A 16,690-nucleotide genomic window follows, 5' to 3' on the forward strand; every position below is an offset into this window, starting at 1 on the left:
GTTGCGAGGTATAAAGGAGGGTGTCTATTCAGCTCCAGGCAGAAACTTCTTCCCGGAGTCCTAGGATCCCAGACTCCACGCCGCCCATTCGAGGACTAGAGCGACGGGCCGAGATGGATGGCCACTGGTCACAGAGTAGCTCCGGCAACTCGGACCCGCACGGAGGAAATCCGGCTTCTCCAGAAGAGAACAGACAGCCAGGACAAAACAAGAGGCATTAACATTCCTTATTTTGCTTTATTGGGGCCCTTTTTTTTGTTGTTTTTTTCTCTTTTTCTTTTGGGAAGGGGGGAGGGAGTGCCGTTTCATTCGATTTTATCGAGCGCGATCCCAGCCGGGGAGGGTGTCGCTCAACGGCTATTTGATTTTTCTTTCCGTGGCAAGGCTGTCGTGGAGCTTGGAGATTTCGGGCTCGTAAGTCTCCATTACTAACATGCCACTGTCGTCGAAGAAGGCGGCGATGGACTTGGTGAACTCTGCTTCCCGCTGCTGCCAGGTTTTGCCGCTGATGAAGGTCAGCTTCAGGGTGTATTTGTCATCGAACCTGCTCCCGGGAAGACAAAAGTAGGATGGCGGTTAAGCTGCCCACAGAGCCAGCGGGCGCAGAGGCTTCACAAGCAACCCAGGCACGTCTGACTGATGCCCCACACCAAATCCTGAATCGTCTGGGCCAGTTCTGGATTCAGCAGAGAATTCCCCCATGGTTGATCCTGTCTAGGAGACCCAGAACTTAGTTTTACTCCAATCTCAAGTGTAGAGTTCAGCGCTCTCCCCTTCACCTCCCCTCAGCTAAGCCCCCTTTCCCTCTGCTCCTCCCCCTTCCCCTCAGCACTGTGCTCAGTTGTATCTATTTTTATTACCCTATTGATTTTGTTAATGAGGTGTCCATCCCCTTGATTCGATTTATCGTGATTACGTTGTCTTGTTTTTGTCCGCCCGTCTCCCCCGTTAGACTGTGAGCCCGTCACTGGGCAGGGATTGTCTCTATCTGTTGCCGAACTGTACATTCCAAGCGCTTAGTACAGTGCTCTGCACATAGTAAGCGCTCAATAAACACTATTGAATGATCTGCACACAGTAAACTCTAAATCAATATCATTATTGGACTGGAACCGGTACCGTCCCCCCATTCAGGGTCTCATCTGGAGAGTTTCCAGTATTCTACCAGTCTCGATGATGGGAGGGAGAATCAAGAGGCATATCCATATTCACTCAATAGTATTTATTGAGCGCTTATTATGTGCAGAGCACTGTATTAAGCGCTTGGAACGTACAATTCGGCAACAAATAGAGACAGTCCCTGCCCAATAAAGGGCTCACAGCTTGTGCGGTGGCTAGCGAGTGGAAGGCAATCTAGTACAAGTTAAAACTCACCCGTGCTGGGCAGCGGTGGCACGGGAAAGAGTCGAGGGTGGAGACTCAAGTTTATTCATTCATTCAATAGTATTTATTGAGCGCTTACTATGTGCAGAGCACTGTAAGTAAGGAGATGTACATCACCCTGATTCTATTTATTTGCTATTGCTTTAATGAGATGCTCTTCCCCTTGACTCTATTTATTGCCATTGTTCTTGTCTGTCCGTCTCCCCCGATTAGACCGTAAGCCCGTCAAAGGGCAGGGACTGTCTCTATCTGTTACCGATTCGTCCATTCCAAGCGCTTAGTATAGTGCTCTGCACATAGTAAGCACTCAATAAATACTACCGAATGAATGACTGTACAATTCAGCAACAGACAGAGACAATCCCTGCCCGATGACGGACTCACAGTCTAATCGGGGGAGACGGGCGGACAAAAACAAGATAACGTAATCACGATAAATAGAATCAAGGGGATGGACACCTCATTAACAAAATTAACAGGGTAATAAAGATATCTACAAATGAGCACAGTGCTGAGGGGAGAGAGAAGGAGAGGAGCAGAGGGGAAGGGGGCTTAGCTGAGGGGAGGTGAAGGGGGGCAGGGGGAGGGAGTAGAGGGCGGGGAGGGAGCAGAGAGGGAGCAGAGGGAAAAGGGGAAGCTCAGGCTGGGAAGGCCTCTTGGAGGAGGTGAGCTGTATTAGAGAAGTGTGTGAGTTGTATGCTGCGCAGAAGGAGGCAGTGATCAACTACTTTGAGATTTTGACCAAGAAAACTCTACGGATCCACCACCGGAATGACGGCAGATGGAGGTGGGGCCTTCTGGGAGAGATGCGTCCACGCTGTCGCGATGGGTCGGAGACGACTCGACGGCATCGGACAAGACAACCACTACCCAGGGCTACTGAACCTATTTCTTCCATCTGGGAGAGGAGAGTCATGGTCTCTTAGGACCGATGTCCCGGCTCTTAGTGGAGAGGCCCAGGAGACCGAGTCAATCGAGCCTCCTGCTTTCCTCCTGGTTTATTTGATTAATGCAGATTAATCCTGTCCACGCTCAGACCTTCCCACCCCAATTCCCTTCTCAGGGACAGGGAGGTGCCGGAAACGGTATTTCGGCTCCCCAAGTATCAGACCAAATTCCACCCGGGAATCTGACGGGGAAGTTGCCGTCTTTTCCCTGCCTTCTCTGGGCGCGACGGTGAACCGACGGGAGCAGTGCTAATGCCACCCCACAAAGCCTCTCTTCGCCCAAGCCCTCAGAACGCAATCGCATCTAACAGTTCTCTGTGTCTTTACAATATCCCTGGAGATTGACGGGGAGACGGGGGTCCGGCCCCAAATTTTGCAAAAAGGGGAGCAAAACCTAAAAAGTACTTGCTCAAGGGGCGCGGGAAGATTCAGAGACGGAGGGCGGAGGGAAGCCTCTTGGCCCGCACGCTCTCTGCACCCCAGAGACGTAGGAGGATCCCCCTTTCCAGGCTCATGCGAGAGGGGGGCCAGAAGGACCCAGCTGTAGCGCAGTTACGGAGGGCGACCTCACCGTTTGAGGCTGGAAGACAGCTGCCAGATGTCATCGGGGTCCATGCCGGCTGGATCTTTCCGGTGGGCCACGAGGAAGATGCTCTTCTCCTTGTAGGAGGTGTAGATGGTCAGGATTCCCATCATCACAAAATAGGTGCGGGAAAGGTTAAGGAATACAGCTGCAGGGACGGACGTCGGCACCGAAGGATGCCCGCGGGAAGCGTTCCAAAGGTTCGACCCTTTTGGGAACTGGAAACCTGGACCTGGGAGTCGGAGGACCCGGGTTCTAATAATAATGATAACGATATTTGTTAAGTGCTTACTATGTGCCAACCGCTGTTCTAAGCACTGGGGCGGATACGAGGTTATCAGGTTGACCCACATGGAGCTCACAGTATTAATCCCCATTTTACAGGGGAGGGAACTGAGGCACAGAGAAGTGACTTGCCCGAAGTCACACAGCTGACAGGTCGCGGAGCCGAGATTAGAACCCACGATCTCTGACTCCCAGGCCCGGGCTCTTTCCACTAAGCCATGCTGCACCGGTAATTAGCACACAGCCTTCGCCATGGAGTTTCAGGCCCTACGACCGGTCTGCTGAGAAGAGAATAGCTTGGAGTCTGAGCCCTGGGTTCCAGACCCGCCTGCTGGGGCTACACCATAAGTATGGAACCAGCTACGGTATTCCGTGGAAACCCGGATGACGCAGGCAGGGAAGAGCGCACTGCTACCGACGTGGAGGAATAGAAGCAGCATCGTGTATTCGATAGAGCACGGGCCTGGGAGTCAAAAGGACCTGGATTCTAATCCTAGCTCTGCCACTTGTCTGCTGTGTGTCGTGGGCAAGTCACTTCACTTCTCTCAGCCTCAGTCACCTCATCTGTAAAACGGGGATTGAGACTGTGAGCCCCATGTGGGACAGGGACTGTGCCAACCCGATTGCTTGTATCCACCCCAGTACTTAGAACAGGGCCTGGCACATAGTAAGTGCTCAACGAATGTCACAATTATTATTGTTATGATGCGAATGGCACTACATCAGTACGTTAGGGTCACTTTGACCATAAACACCTGAATGTTACACGTAACGCTGCTCTGAACACAGCTGGCAGAGAAGGCAGAATGCCAGCAGGTCGGGGCAAACCACCATCAATATAATCAGGTACCTCACGCAGATTCCCGGCCCTCAAATTTCAGGTCCGAGGCCCATTCCCCATTTTCGCCGGGGGACTCCGTCTATCACCAGCCAATCGACAACAAAAGGGAGAATATATAAAGCCAGAGATAAAGCTAGCATCTGTCCTGACTATATCCCGACTCCGGTGACCCCCTTTGGAATACGCCGCCCCCCCCGACCCCAACTTCCAACTTCCGGAGTTGGAAGGGAGACAGTGAGCCGGTTCAGGATCCGATGCCTGCGGTGAAGGATATGATATGACACAGAAAGCCAGGACCGGCTTGGACTCCGGGAAGGGGTGAAGGTAATCCCAAACCAAAGCCACCATGGCAAAGAGGCAGGAGATTGTGCAGATGATGAGACGGCCATCGATCAGACAGAAGTTCTCCACGTACTTGTACTTCTCTAGAAGAATCTGAGGAAAACGAGGAGCCCAGTTAACAGCGTATTTGGCCGTTGGAGTTGACCAGCGGTAAACATTTTGAGACTACATTCCCGACCGAGACTTTTACACGCAGTTGTATTTCATGCCTGAGAAGGATGCGAAGGAGAAGATTTTAGGGAAGATGGATTTCATCCACTTGTTCTTTCACAGTCTGGCTTTTTGGGGCAGTCAAGAGGGAGAGGAATTCTCCCAACAGGTAGAATTAACTTCTCAGACTGAGCCTGCTTTTCCATTTCCTCTGAGCCCACAGCTTAAATGCTCCATCTCAGATGGCCGCACCAAACCAAAAGATGGGGGATTTCACAATCTTTCCTTCATTCCAAAAAAGTGCACCTTGCAGCTGGCTATCATTTTTTGCTACAGCCTATCTCACGGTCTCTAAATTGCATAACAAAAGTCTTCGGGGTAGTAGTCAAGAGAAGCTTGATTCTATGAAGACAAACAACATTCACTGTCTCTTTCCCAGTGAGAACCACTTGAAGCCATTAGCAGTCAGGGTCGGAGAAGATTATTATAAATAGACAACTGGAGATCAACAAAAAAGCACTCTACCAGGCAGCAATGTTCAAGGACAACCTCATCTGGGTAATTTCACTGGCCACAAGGACAACCTCAACTGGCAATTTCACTGGCCGAAGAGTACCTTTTTGGCCGAATCATCCAGGGAGTTTTTCACAGCAGAGCCATCCCACTTGTCAATTTTGACGGGTTTGTCGTCAATCTTCCACTGTAACACAAATGGAAGAGTTTTGCATCGTGAGTCTGGCGTCTTCCTGAAACAAAAGCATTTACCTTCACCGGTGTGAGGCCCTTTAGAGGCATCGTGGGCTGGACAGGAATGGCTGCAGGTGGGTAACGGATAATGTTCATTTCCATCCACTGATGGCGTCTTAGGCATTACATGGGGCTACGGCTCCCACCGCTCCTCTGTCACAGTCTGCTAAAGCTAAAGACCCCACACTGAAACAGTAATAACAATGACAAGAACCACAGCGATATCTGTTAAGCGCTAAGCACCGTGAAGTGTGCACTTTACACGTCCATACACCGCGTTAAATTTAACTCCCTTCGGCATACCCATATCGTGTCCTGGGATGAGTCAGGTGAGCCAGGCCGGTTGGGTCCAAGGGAAGACCTAAATGTTGGTACACTTGCAGGGGTGGAGGGGCGGGGAGGGATGTTTTCTAAGAGCAGAAAACAAGAGGTAATTGGTCGATTAGGGCCATTATGGGGAAGAAGCTCCGTGTAATGGTCCACAAGGATAGAGTAAAGGCAGGAGGGAAACAGCCTGTCCCTGCTGCTGTTATCCAAAAGGACAACTGAGACAGCCCGGGCTGGGACCCTGGCCTGTACTTGGCTGCTTACTATCCTCTGAAGGGAGGGGAGGGACGGCCCAGTCCGGAGGGACCTCTTGGCCGAGAGACGCCCGGGCCGGAACGGGACTCGTCGTCCCGTGATAGGAAATTCTCAACGTCCCTGGGTCGAGGGCTTCAATAGTGTCAGAGATCTCATCGCCCCTGGGTTGAGGCCTTAACAGAAGCAGGATCCGTTGTGCTTGATGTTTTTCTGTATGTTAATAAACGTTTCTTCCTGTGATACGCGATATGGTGGTTTATTCCGTCGGCAAAGCGGAGTCACGAACCCCTATCCCTAATTGATTCTATTGGGACCTAACAAGTTAAGCAGGTGGGACACCGTCACCGTGACAGTCTAAGTAAGAGGGAGGACAGGTACGGAATCCCTATTTTACAGCTGAGGAACCGAGGCACAGAGCAGTTAAGTGAGCCGCCCAGTCGCATAGCCGACAAGTGGCGGCGGGGGGGGCGGAATTGGAACCCACCTCCTCTGAGTCCCAGGCTCTTTCCACTACGCCACACCGGTTCTCGGAAGCTTGCCTTAATTTGAAGCCACCTGATTTCTCCAGCTTGCAGTGGAGAAGGGGGTGGTGCAGAGGAGCAAGAAAGCCATCACTTATTAGCAAGGCTCCTGGTGGGAAGAGCACAGGTCTGGGGGCCAGAGGACCCGGGCTCCAATCCCGGCTCTGCCACGCAACCCCAGGTAAGCCAGCCAACCTCCCCATGCCCCGGTCTCCCCATATGCAAAATGAGATCAATTACCTGGTCTCCCACTTAGACTGTGAGCTCCACGTGGTCAGGGACTGTGTCCCACCTGATTATTGGAATCCTGCTAAGTCAAGGGGCAGGAGACTCTCAAAAAGAAATCATACATTCTGAGTTCCTTAAAGGCAATCACTCAGATAAAGATGTGGACATACGGGGACAAAAACACACACACACATACACGCTTCTAGCTAACAAAAATGCAAAAGACATCTGCCTAAATGAAATTGGAGATCTTAGAGGACCTGGCTCAATCAACAATGTCCACTTAAAAACTGGCTCGCTCCTTGAAAAACCCTCCTGCAAACCTATAAATCTCAAACCCTGAGTTGTTTATTTTTTCAGGCCGGCCCTCCCTTCAGGGCAGGTGGGCAAATCCCTTAGGTGCCCACCCAGAGGGGCAAACTGGCTCTAGAATGCAAGGCTGCAGGTCACACAAATGGGTCACTCGGCAGGTCGGGGGCCCTCCCTTAAGACACCGGTGTCTATACAATAGCAGCAGAACAGTTTTACTTCCTCACTGAAGGGGAGAGAGAATTGAAATATCAGTCTAATCGATCACTCCAGGGGTGACTGATGATCAACCAATGGTTTTTACTGTGTGCCTGCAGTGTGCAGAGCACCGGACTAAGCACTTGGAAGAGTACAACATAGCAGAGTTGGTAGACGCGATCCCTGTCCCCGAGGAGCTTACGGTCTGGAAGACCCATTTTTTCCTTCCCTGCCCTGTAGTCAAGTTTCCTACATCTGATTAGATAAGGGCAGTTTCCAAACTGTAACTGAACCAAGGAAAACCAATTGCAAGTGGTTCAGTGGGAAGATGCAAATGCCATGAAACATCAAAGCTGAAGTGATTACGATCCAGACAACTCCAGTTTTTCTCCTCTGCCTTATTAAAATGATATTTTTCCTTCAGTAAACGCCATCTGGCAGTCTGCTACAGTATTGATTCACGCAGTCTTCAGTAAACACCTGTCGAGGCTATAAGTCAAAAGTGACGACTCAATTACAAATACTATTTAACCAAGAAGGAATACACGAATATTTGGGCCAAAAGGCTCTCACTTAACAACCAAGCTAAAATAAGGGGACACTTCATTCATTCAATAGTATTTATTGGGCGCTTACTATGTGCAGAGCACTGGACTAAGCGCTTGGAATGAACAAGTCGGCAACAGATAGAGACAGTCCCTGCCGTTTGACGGGCTTACGGTCTAATCGAGTTTTGGATGCTGAGGGCCTCGAATTACTGATACGAGGAAGTTAACGAAAAGCCACTAAATATCAGGGTGTTTGAACTACACAGGAATTTTCCTCCAAAACACAGCCATGCACCATTTTGGGCAGTGAAACACTGAGAAACATGTCTCGTCTTCCAGTTCCCAGCATATCTTCTCTTGGCCATTTTCAACTCTGAAAAGCTGTTATGCATAGGTTAAAACAAATCCAGTGTTACTGCTTAAGGCTGAACAGACAAACAATCCTGGATGAGATGAACTGGAGCAATCTGAAATAACCGTGGAGTTAGAACTAGAGGTGCGACGGCTTGTCTGTTCCAAAAAGCGTCGTCAATTCCCAAGCGAACACTCCTTCCGCCGAAGACAAGCCGATTAAAGGAGGAAGCGGGAAGTTGGGTTTCGAATTTTGCTACGCATCTTATGAAACAGCCAAGGACTGAACAACCTTCTTATTTCGTTCCAATTAAGTTTTTCCATAGCCAACCTCTTTCAAGAAACCTATTCTCTTGCTCTCTCTTTACCTTCCATTCAGTCCTCCTCCTCCTCCATGGGGTTTTAGCGACTTCAGAGATACTCACAGGTATCTTTGCTAGCTCTCTTTTAAGCATCCTTTCTTCAGGGGCTGAAGTGCGCTGCTTTTCAACCTCTGCTTCCCGTTCTTGGGCTAGCTGCATTCTGGTCTCTACTCTCTCCTGCTTCAAAGCTTTAATGAAGGCACACCTCCTCCAAGGGGCCTTCCCTGACTACACCCTCCTTTCCTCTTCTCCCACTCCCTTGTGTGTCGCCCTGACTTGCTCCCCTTACCCAGTCCCACCGCGCTTCCGTCCATACCTGTCATTTATTTCTTTCTATTCATGTCTGTGTCTCCCTCTAGACGGGATGCTCATTGTGGGTAGGGAATGTGTCTACTTATTGATATACTGTGCTTTCCCCAGTGCGAAGTTTAGTGCTCTGCACACAGTAAGTGCTCAATAAATACAGCTGAATAAATGAATACTCTTTGAGTAGGTCCCGCAGGTGAATTTCTCTCCTGAGCTCCACAACAAATTTGAAAAGAAAGCTTCGTACTTATCACGGGGAGTCTGAAGAGCAAGGTCAGCCACGCTGCAGTCACTACTTCTGAAAAAAGGGTTAACAATTCTTAAACCTGCAGTCACCCCCCCCCCCCCCCCCCCCGCACCGCGTCAGCTACATTCCTCCTGTTGCCCCCAGGATCAATTCTCAAAATTCCCATTCACACCTATTTATTGAGCGTTTACTGTGTGCAGAGCACTGTACTAAGCAACTGGAAGAGTACAATATAACAACAGACACAATCCTGCCCATAACGAGCTCAGAGTGTAGAGGGGGAGATGGACATTTATATAAATAGATAAATTGCAGGTATATATACATATGTGCTGTGGGGATGGGAGGGAGGATGAATGAAGGAGCAAGTAAGAGCGGCAGAGGAGGGAATGGGAGAAGAGGTGAGGAGGGTTTAGTCAGGGAAGGCTTCATGGAGGAGATGGGCCTTCACTGAGGTTTTGAAGGCAGCGAGAGAGCAATGATCTACTTGATATTCATGGGGCTCACAGTCTCAATCCTCATTTTACAGATGAGGTCACGGAGGCCCAGAGAAGTAAAATGACTTGCCCAAGGTGACACAGCAGACAGCGGGAGAGCCGGGATCAGAACCCTTGACCTTCTGCATCCCAGGCCTCTGCTCTATCCATCATTTCAGGGTGCCTAGCTTAGCAGACATCTTGCTGTGGGCCAAATCAACGAGGATAAAGTGTTTTAACGCCATGGGATAGAGCAGTGACTAAAACCAAGCTCTTCCCTTGAAAATCCATTAAGTCTAATTCTACGGTACAAATTTTAACCCTGCCTCATTTTTACGGGGGCGGTTGAGAGACGCTGCACTGGGGAAAGGTGGCTTCTTTGTGGTTGAATCTGGCATTGAAACGAGCCTAAATTGGAAATGACGACAAACAAATTAGATAATGCAGATGGCACATTAGTGGAAACACCTCAAGGAAGTTTTTGCTCTTCCAATTTATATCCCCATGAAATACTCTAATTAGATTCACCAAGTGTTTCACAGAGGGGAAAAGTTCGTAGTGTCAGACCTGTCTGGGCACGCTATCTTGCCAGTCACATCCTCATCACTTTCTTAATTTATTCACTTGCTCTTTCTGTATCCGTCCTCACACTCTTAACTATTGTTTCATGAATTTACGTCAACTGGCTTTGCTTGCTGGCTCCTCCGTGGCAGTTAGGCTTTTTTCGAATCTCTCCTGAGTGCAGTGTTCTACACACCTAATGGTGAGCGGTCAATACCGGTGACAGAGAGGAAGAACAGGGCTTGGCACGTAGGAAGCGCTTAACAAAAACCATAAAAAAGGGGGAAAATTTAGGAAGGCTCGTAGTTGGGAGATGGCCTACTTAAAGAATCGATAGATTTGTGATGAACGATTAGAGGGAACGTGTTGGGATGTTAAAGGATACAGTTTGCACTTTCGTAGATAATAAAACTAATTCTGGTATTGGTTAAGTACTTACATTGTGTCACACATTGTACTAAAAGCTGGGGGAAGTACAGCAAAATAAAGTGGGACAAAGTCCCTGTCCTCATCCTGTTTACCATATAACTATGGTATTTAATAATGTTGGTATTTGTTAAGCGCTTACTATGTGCAGAGCACTGCTCTAAGCACGGGGGGAGATACAGGGTAATCAGGTTGTCCCACGTGAGGCTCACAGTCTCAATCCCCATTTTCCAGATGAGGTAACTGAGGTCCAGAGAAGCGAAGTGACTTGCCCACAGTCACACAGCTGACAAGCGGTAGAGACGGGATTCAAACCCGTGACTTCTCACTCTCAGGCCCGGGCTCTTTCCACTGAGCCACGCTGCTTGTCTAAAATAATAATGTTGGTATTTGTTAAGCCCTTACTATGTGCAGAGCACTGTTCTAAGCGCTGGGGTAGATACAGGGGAATCAGGTTGTCCCACGTGAGGCTCACAGTTCATTCCCATTTTACAGATGAGGTCACTGAGGCACAGAGAAGTGAAGTGACTTGCCCACAGTCACACAGCTGACAAGCGTCAGGGCTGGAATTCGAACCCATGACCCCTGACTCCAAAGCCCGGGCTCTTTCCACTGAGTCACACCGCTTCTATGTTAAGCGCTTCATATGTGTTAAGCATTACACTACGCGCTGGGGGTAGACGCAACATAATCAGATCCCACATGAGACTCACAGCCCAAGAGGGAGGGAGAAGAGGTATCGAACCCCCATTTTATTCAATCATTCAATCGTATTTATTGAGCCCTATGTGCAGAGCACTGTACCAAGGCCTTGGAATGGACAATCCAGAAACAGATGGAGATGCCATGTGCAGATCAGAGAACTGCGGCGCAGAAGTGAAGTGACCTGCCCAAGGTCACACAGCTGCTAAGTGTCGGAGGGAGGATTAGAACCCACGTCGTCTGACTCCCAGGCCCCCTTCGTTCCTAGAATCTCCAGCTGTGCCAACTAACCAGTCATCTCCAGCATTTTGCAGTTATTTATTCGGATCCTAGCCACTTTAAGATAATGCTAGTCCACTGTACGGTCACTGATTGCTCTCTATTTTCATATTTTCCTCCCCCATTACAATGCAATTTCCTTACGGGACGGGAATGTGTCGGTTTGCTTGTTCTTCTCAAGCTCACGGCACAGTGCATCGCGCCTAGTGGATACAATAAAAAAACTATTACTAATCATCATCGCTGTAGTATGTGTTAGGCCTTTACTATGTGCCGAGCACTGGGATACGTACGCTAGAGGCAGATAATAATGTTGGTATTTGTTAAGCGCTTACTGCGTGCAGAGCACTGTTCTAAGCGCTGGGGTAGATACAGGGGAATGAGGTTGTCCCACTTGAGGCTCACAGTCTTCATCCCCATTTTACAGATGAGGTCACTGAGGCACAGAGAAGTGACTTGCCCACAGTCACACGGCTGACAAGGGGCAGAGTCGGCATTCGAACCCATGACCTCTGACTCCCAAGCCCGGGCTCTTTCCACTGAGCCGCGCTGCTTCAGACACCTTTCCTGACCTAAGTGTGACTCGCAATTCATTCATTCATTCATTCATTCATTCATTCATTCATTCATTCAATAGTATTTATTGAGCGCTTACTATGTGCAGAACACTGAGGGAGTGACCACGAGCTATTTTATCCCCATTTTACAGATGAGGTAACGACTTCTAGACAAGAGAAGCGATAGAGAATTTAAGGTTTTCTACAGGGGGGGATTTTTAGGATTCTCTAAGATTGCTAAAAGGGTGATGTGGTAACAGGTAGCACGGAAAGATTGAGGTGGAGTTTGGGGGAGGATGTATATAATGGGGATTTGAATTAAACTCAATTCAGTGGCATTTACTGAGCGCTTCCTAGGTGCAGAGCACTGTACTAAGCGCCTGGAATGTACAACTTGGCAACAGCTAGAGACAATCCCATATTTGAGGGGGGATGTATCTAATGGGGAGATTTGAGTTAAATTCAATTCAATGGCACTTACTTAGCACTTCCTATGTGCAGAGCACTGTACTAAGCGCTTGCAATGTACAACTCGGCAGCAGATAGAGACAATCCCTGCCCAACGACGGGCTCGCGGTCTAAACATCAGGGAAGGCCTCCTGGAAGAGATGTGATTTCGATCAATGATATTTATTGACAGCTTACCTCAATCAATCCTATTTATTGGGCGCTTACGGCGGGCAGAGCACTGTACTAAGCGCTTGGGCAAGTATGACATAACAATGAACAGTGACATTCCCTACCCACCACGGGCTTAAAGTCTAGATGAATAATATATGGTCTTTGTTGAGTGCTTACTATGTGCCAAGGACTGTACTAAGCGCTGGGGTAGACACAAGCAAATCAGGTTAGACGCGGTCCCTGTCTCACCTGGGGCTCGCAGTCTCATCCTCCATTTTACAGATGAGGGAACTGAGGTCCAGGGAAGGGAAGCGGCTTGCCCAAGGTCACACAGCAGACAAGTGGCAGAGCCGGGATTAGAACCCACACCCTTCTGACTCCCCATGCCCCTGCCCTATCCACTAGGCCACGTTGTTGACTGCAGGCAGAGCACTATGCTAAGCATTTGGGAAAGTAATAATAATAATAATAATAATGATAGTACTTGTTACGCATTTACTACGTGTCAAGCACTGTTCTAAGCCCTGGGATGGATACAAGTCAATCAGGTTGGACACAGTCCCTCACCGTCTTCATCCCCATTTTCCAGGTGAGGGAACCGAGGCCCAGAACAGTTAAATGACTTGTCCAAGGTCACACAGCAGAAGAGGAGGTGGAGGCAGAATTAGAACCCATGTCAGAAACAGAATTCTGGGCGGGATGGACCCGTCATCTGAACTTGGGGTGGCTCAGTGGAAAGAGCCCGGGCTTGGGAGTCAGAGGTCATGGGTTCTGATCCTGCCTCTGCCACCTGTCAGCCGTGTGACTTTGGGCAAGTCACTTAGCTTCTCTGGGCCTCAGTTACCTCATCTGGAAAATGGGGATTAAGACCTTGTATCCATCCCAGTCCTTGGAACAGTGCTTGGCACTAGAGCAAGCGCTAAAATACCATTATTATTATTTTTTTACAGTCTTTAGATGGACACAACTCAGTTGCAATAATTTGTAGTCGTGATTACAACCCCCATCTGCCATTCTGGCCCTTCGGCACCACCTAAAGCGCTAAAGTACTCACGCCACCCACCCGCCGAGCAGCACAGTGGATTTTTATATTTTATTTCTTCCTCCTATCTGTAGGTGGTATTTGTTAAGCGCTTACTATGTGCACAGCACTGCTCTAAGCGCTGGGGCAGATCCAGGGTAATCGGGTTGTCCCATGTGAGGCTCGCAGTTAATCCCCATTTTACAGATGAGGTAACTGAGGCCCAGAGAAGTGAAGTGACTTGCCCACAGTCACCCAGCTACAAGTGGCAGAGCCGGGATTCGATTCAAAGGGCAGGGACTGTCTCTGTTACCGATCTGTCCATTCCCAGCGCTTAGTACAGTGCTCTGCACATAGTAAGCGCTCAATAAATACTATTGAATGAATGAACCCATGACGGCCAGTCAATCCTATTTATTACACGCTTTCTGCGTGCCGAGCACTGTACTAAGCGCTCGGGAGAGTACAATATAAGAGGCACATGCCCTGAGCTCAGAGTCTAGAGGTGGGCAGTCATTAATGTAAATAAATGAGAGGTACGGACATAAGTGCTGTGGGGTCGGGACGAATAAAGGGGGCAAGTCGGGGGGGGGACGCAGAAGGGAGTCGAAGAAAAGGAAAAAAGAGGGTTTCGTCGGGGAAGGCCGCTAAGTGCTCGGGAAAATACAACACTACAGAGTCGGTAGATCGGATCCCCGCCGAGGATCGTAGAATCTGTGGGGGGGAGACACATCTGCAAAATGGGGATGAAGCCTGGGAGCCTCAAGTGGGACAAGCTGATGATAACGTTGGTATCTGTCAAGCGCTAACTATGTGCAGAGCACTGTTCTAAGCGCTGGGGGAAATAGAGGGTAATCAGATTGTCCCACGAGGGGCTCACATTTTTTAATCTCCTTTTTTTCAAGATACAGATAATCCTCTATCTCCCCCAGCGCTTACAACAGTGCTCTGCACATAGTAAGTGCTTAACAACATTATTATTACTGCACATAGTAAGCGCTTAACATTATTATTGCACATAGTGTTTAACAACATTATTATTATTGCACATAGTAAGCGCTTAACGTTATTAATATTGCACATAGTTAGCGCTTAACAACATTATTATTAGACATAGTAAGCGCTTAGCAACATTATTATTGCACATAGTAAGCGCTTAACATTATTATTACACATAGTAAGCGCTTAACAACATTATTATTGCACATAGTAATCGCTTGACAACATTATTATTGTTGCACATAGTAAGCGCTTAACATTATTATTACTGCACATAGTAAGCGCTTAACAACATTATTATTACTGCACATAGTAAGCGCTTAACAACATTATTATTGCACATAGTAAGCGCTTAACCACATTATTCTTATTGCACATAGTAGGCGCTTAACATTATTGCACACAGTAAGCGCTTAACAACGTTATTACTACTGCACATAGTAAGCGCTTAACAACATTATTATTATTATTGCACGTAGTAAGCGCTTAACCACATTATTATTGCACATAGTAAGCGCTTAACCACATTATTCTTATTGCACACAGTAAGCGCTTAACAACGTTATTATTACTGCACAGAGTAAGCGCTTAACAGCATTATTATTATTGCACATAGTAAGCGCTTAACAACATTATTATTACTGCACATAGTAAGCGCTTAAGGAATACCAACATTATTATCGTCACTTGTCCGAAGCCGCCCGGCTCCTAAGTGTGGGGATTCGAACCCACGCCCTCAGACCCCCCCCAGCCCGGGCTCTTGCCGCGCTGCTTCTTATCATCGAAGAAGGAGAAGGGTTGAATACTAAGTACAATCGAAGAATAAGAGCATTTTATGACGCTAGTGGGGGCGGGCGAGAGGGGAGGTGGAGCGGCGCTCAGTACACAGGACCGGACGATGGGAGGGACTCCCCCCTCCCCCCTCCCCCCCGCCGCCCGCACTTACACAGGCCGGACAGGGACGGGCCGGGGTCCGTGCCGGCCGGGCTGCCCTCACCTTCTCCAGCAGGCCGTTCTTGCCGGGCCCGGGTCGGGCGGGCTGAGAGGGCTGGGCCTGGGCCTGGGCCGCCGCCGCCATCTTGCGCTGCCCTCGGCCTCCCGCCTCCTCCGGCCGCCAGCGCGCAGGCGCCCCCGCCCCCCGGGGGACGCCGGGACTCGTAGTCCGGCCCGGGGCAGGCTGGGACTCGTAGTCCTCCCCTCGCTCGGACTTGTCCGCCTCCCCTTGGACGCCCCGACCTCGGCGGGAGGGGCGGCCCCGGGGGATGCCGGGACTCGTAGTCCGGCCCGGGGGAGGCTGGGACCCGTAGTCCTCCCCTCGCTCGGACTTGTCCGCCTCCCATTGGTCGGCGCAGGAACCTCGGCGGGAGGAGCGGCCCCGGGGGATGCTGGGACTCGTAGTCCGGCCCGGAGGATGCTGGGACTCGCAGTCCGCCCCCCCATCTCCTCAGACTTGTCTGCCTCCCATTGGTCGGCACCCGAACCTCGGCGGGAGGGGCGGCCCCGGGGGATGCTGAGACTAGTAGTCCGTCCGTCCCCCCCAGTTTATCTCTTCGGATTTGTCCGCCTCCCATTGGTCGGTGGCCGGACCTCTGCGGGCGGGGCGGCCCCGGGGGATGCCGGGACTCGTAGTCCGCCCCTCGCTTTAGCTCCTCGGACTTGTCCGCCTCCCATTGGTCGGCGCATGGACTCGGCGGGAGGGGCGGCCCCGGGGGGTGCTGGGAATCGTAGTCCGGCCCGGGGGGATGCTGGGACTCGTAGTCCGCCCCCCCCCCCCCATCTCCTCAGACTTGTCTGCCTCCCATTGGGCGGCCCCGGGGGATGCTGAGACTAGTAGTCCGCCCCTCGCTTTAGCTCCTCGGACTTGTCCGCCTCCCACTGGTCGGCGCCTGAACCCTCCGCGGGAGGGGCGGCCCCGGGGGGTGCTGAGACTCAGAGTCCGCCCCCTCGCTTTAATCTCCTCGGACTTGTCCGCCTCCCATTGGTCGGCGCAGGAACCTCGGCGGGCGGGGCGGCCGCGGGGGATGCCGGGATTCGTAGTCCGGCCCGGGGGCTGCTGGGACTCGTAGTCCGCCCCCCCGCCCCCCCGACTTGTCGGCCTCCCACTGGTCGGCGGGCGGG

At 50.3% G+C, this 16,690-nt stretch overlaps 1 protein-coding gene across 2 annotated transcripts; it reads right to left on the minus strand.

The window, feature by feature from the left end:
- Nucleotides 1-300: 300 nt before the first annotated feature.
- SPCS2 (signal peptidase complex subunit 2) lies at nt 301-16,008 on the minus strand. Of its 2 annotated transcripts, none has more exons than XM_007665910.4 (5): nt 15,519-16,008; nt 5,148-5,231; nt 4,314-4,474; nt 2,902-3,036; nt 301-544 (listed from the first exon to the last, which is right to left on the minus strand). In XM_007665910.4, exons 1-5 carry the CDS (start codon nt 15,648-15,650, stop codon nt 358-360), a joined length of 699 nt encoding a protein of 232 aa, XP_007664100.2. In that variant the 5' UTR covers nt 15,651-16,008; the 3' UTR covers nt 301-357. The 2 variants fall into 2 exon arrangements, with proteins under 2 accessions (XP_007664100.2, XP_007664101.2); XM_007665911.4 differs by having other exon boundaries at nt 15,570-15,666.
- Nucleotides 16,009-16,690: the final 682 nt, after the last annotated feature.

The sequence above is a fragment of the Ornithorhynchus anatinus genome, chromosome 2 (assembly GCF_004115215.2).
Source record: "Ornithorhynchus anatinus isolate Pmale09 chromosome 2, mOrnAna1.pri.v4, whole genome shotgun sequence".
Classification (NCBI taxonomy): domain Eukaryota; kingdom Metazoa; phylum Chordata; class Mammalia; order Monotremata; family Ornithorhynchidae; genus Ornithorhynchus; species Ornithorhynchus anatinus.

Excerpts from the sequence above, each read along its gene's own strand:
- SPCS2 (XM_007665910.4), bottom strand. The coding sequence starts at position 15,650 with ATGGCGGCGGCGGCCCAGGCCCAGGCCCAGCCCTCTCAGCCCGCCCGA. Across the intron at positions 5,232-15,518 it reads CCCGTCCCTGTCCGGCCTGT|TGGAAGATTGACGACAAACC; the intron begins GTAAGTGCGGGC and ends TTTGTGTTACAG. Across the intron at positions 4,475-5,147 it reads TGGATGATTCGGCCAAAAAG|ATTCTTCTAGAGAAGTACAA; the intron begins GTACTCTTCGGC and ends CGTTTTCCTCAG.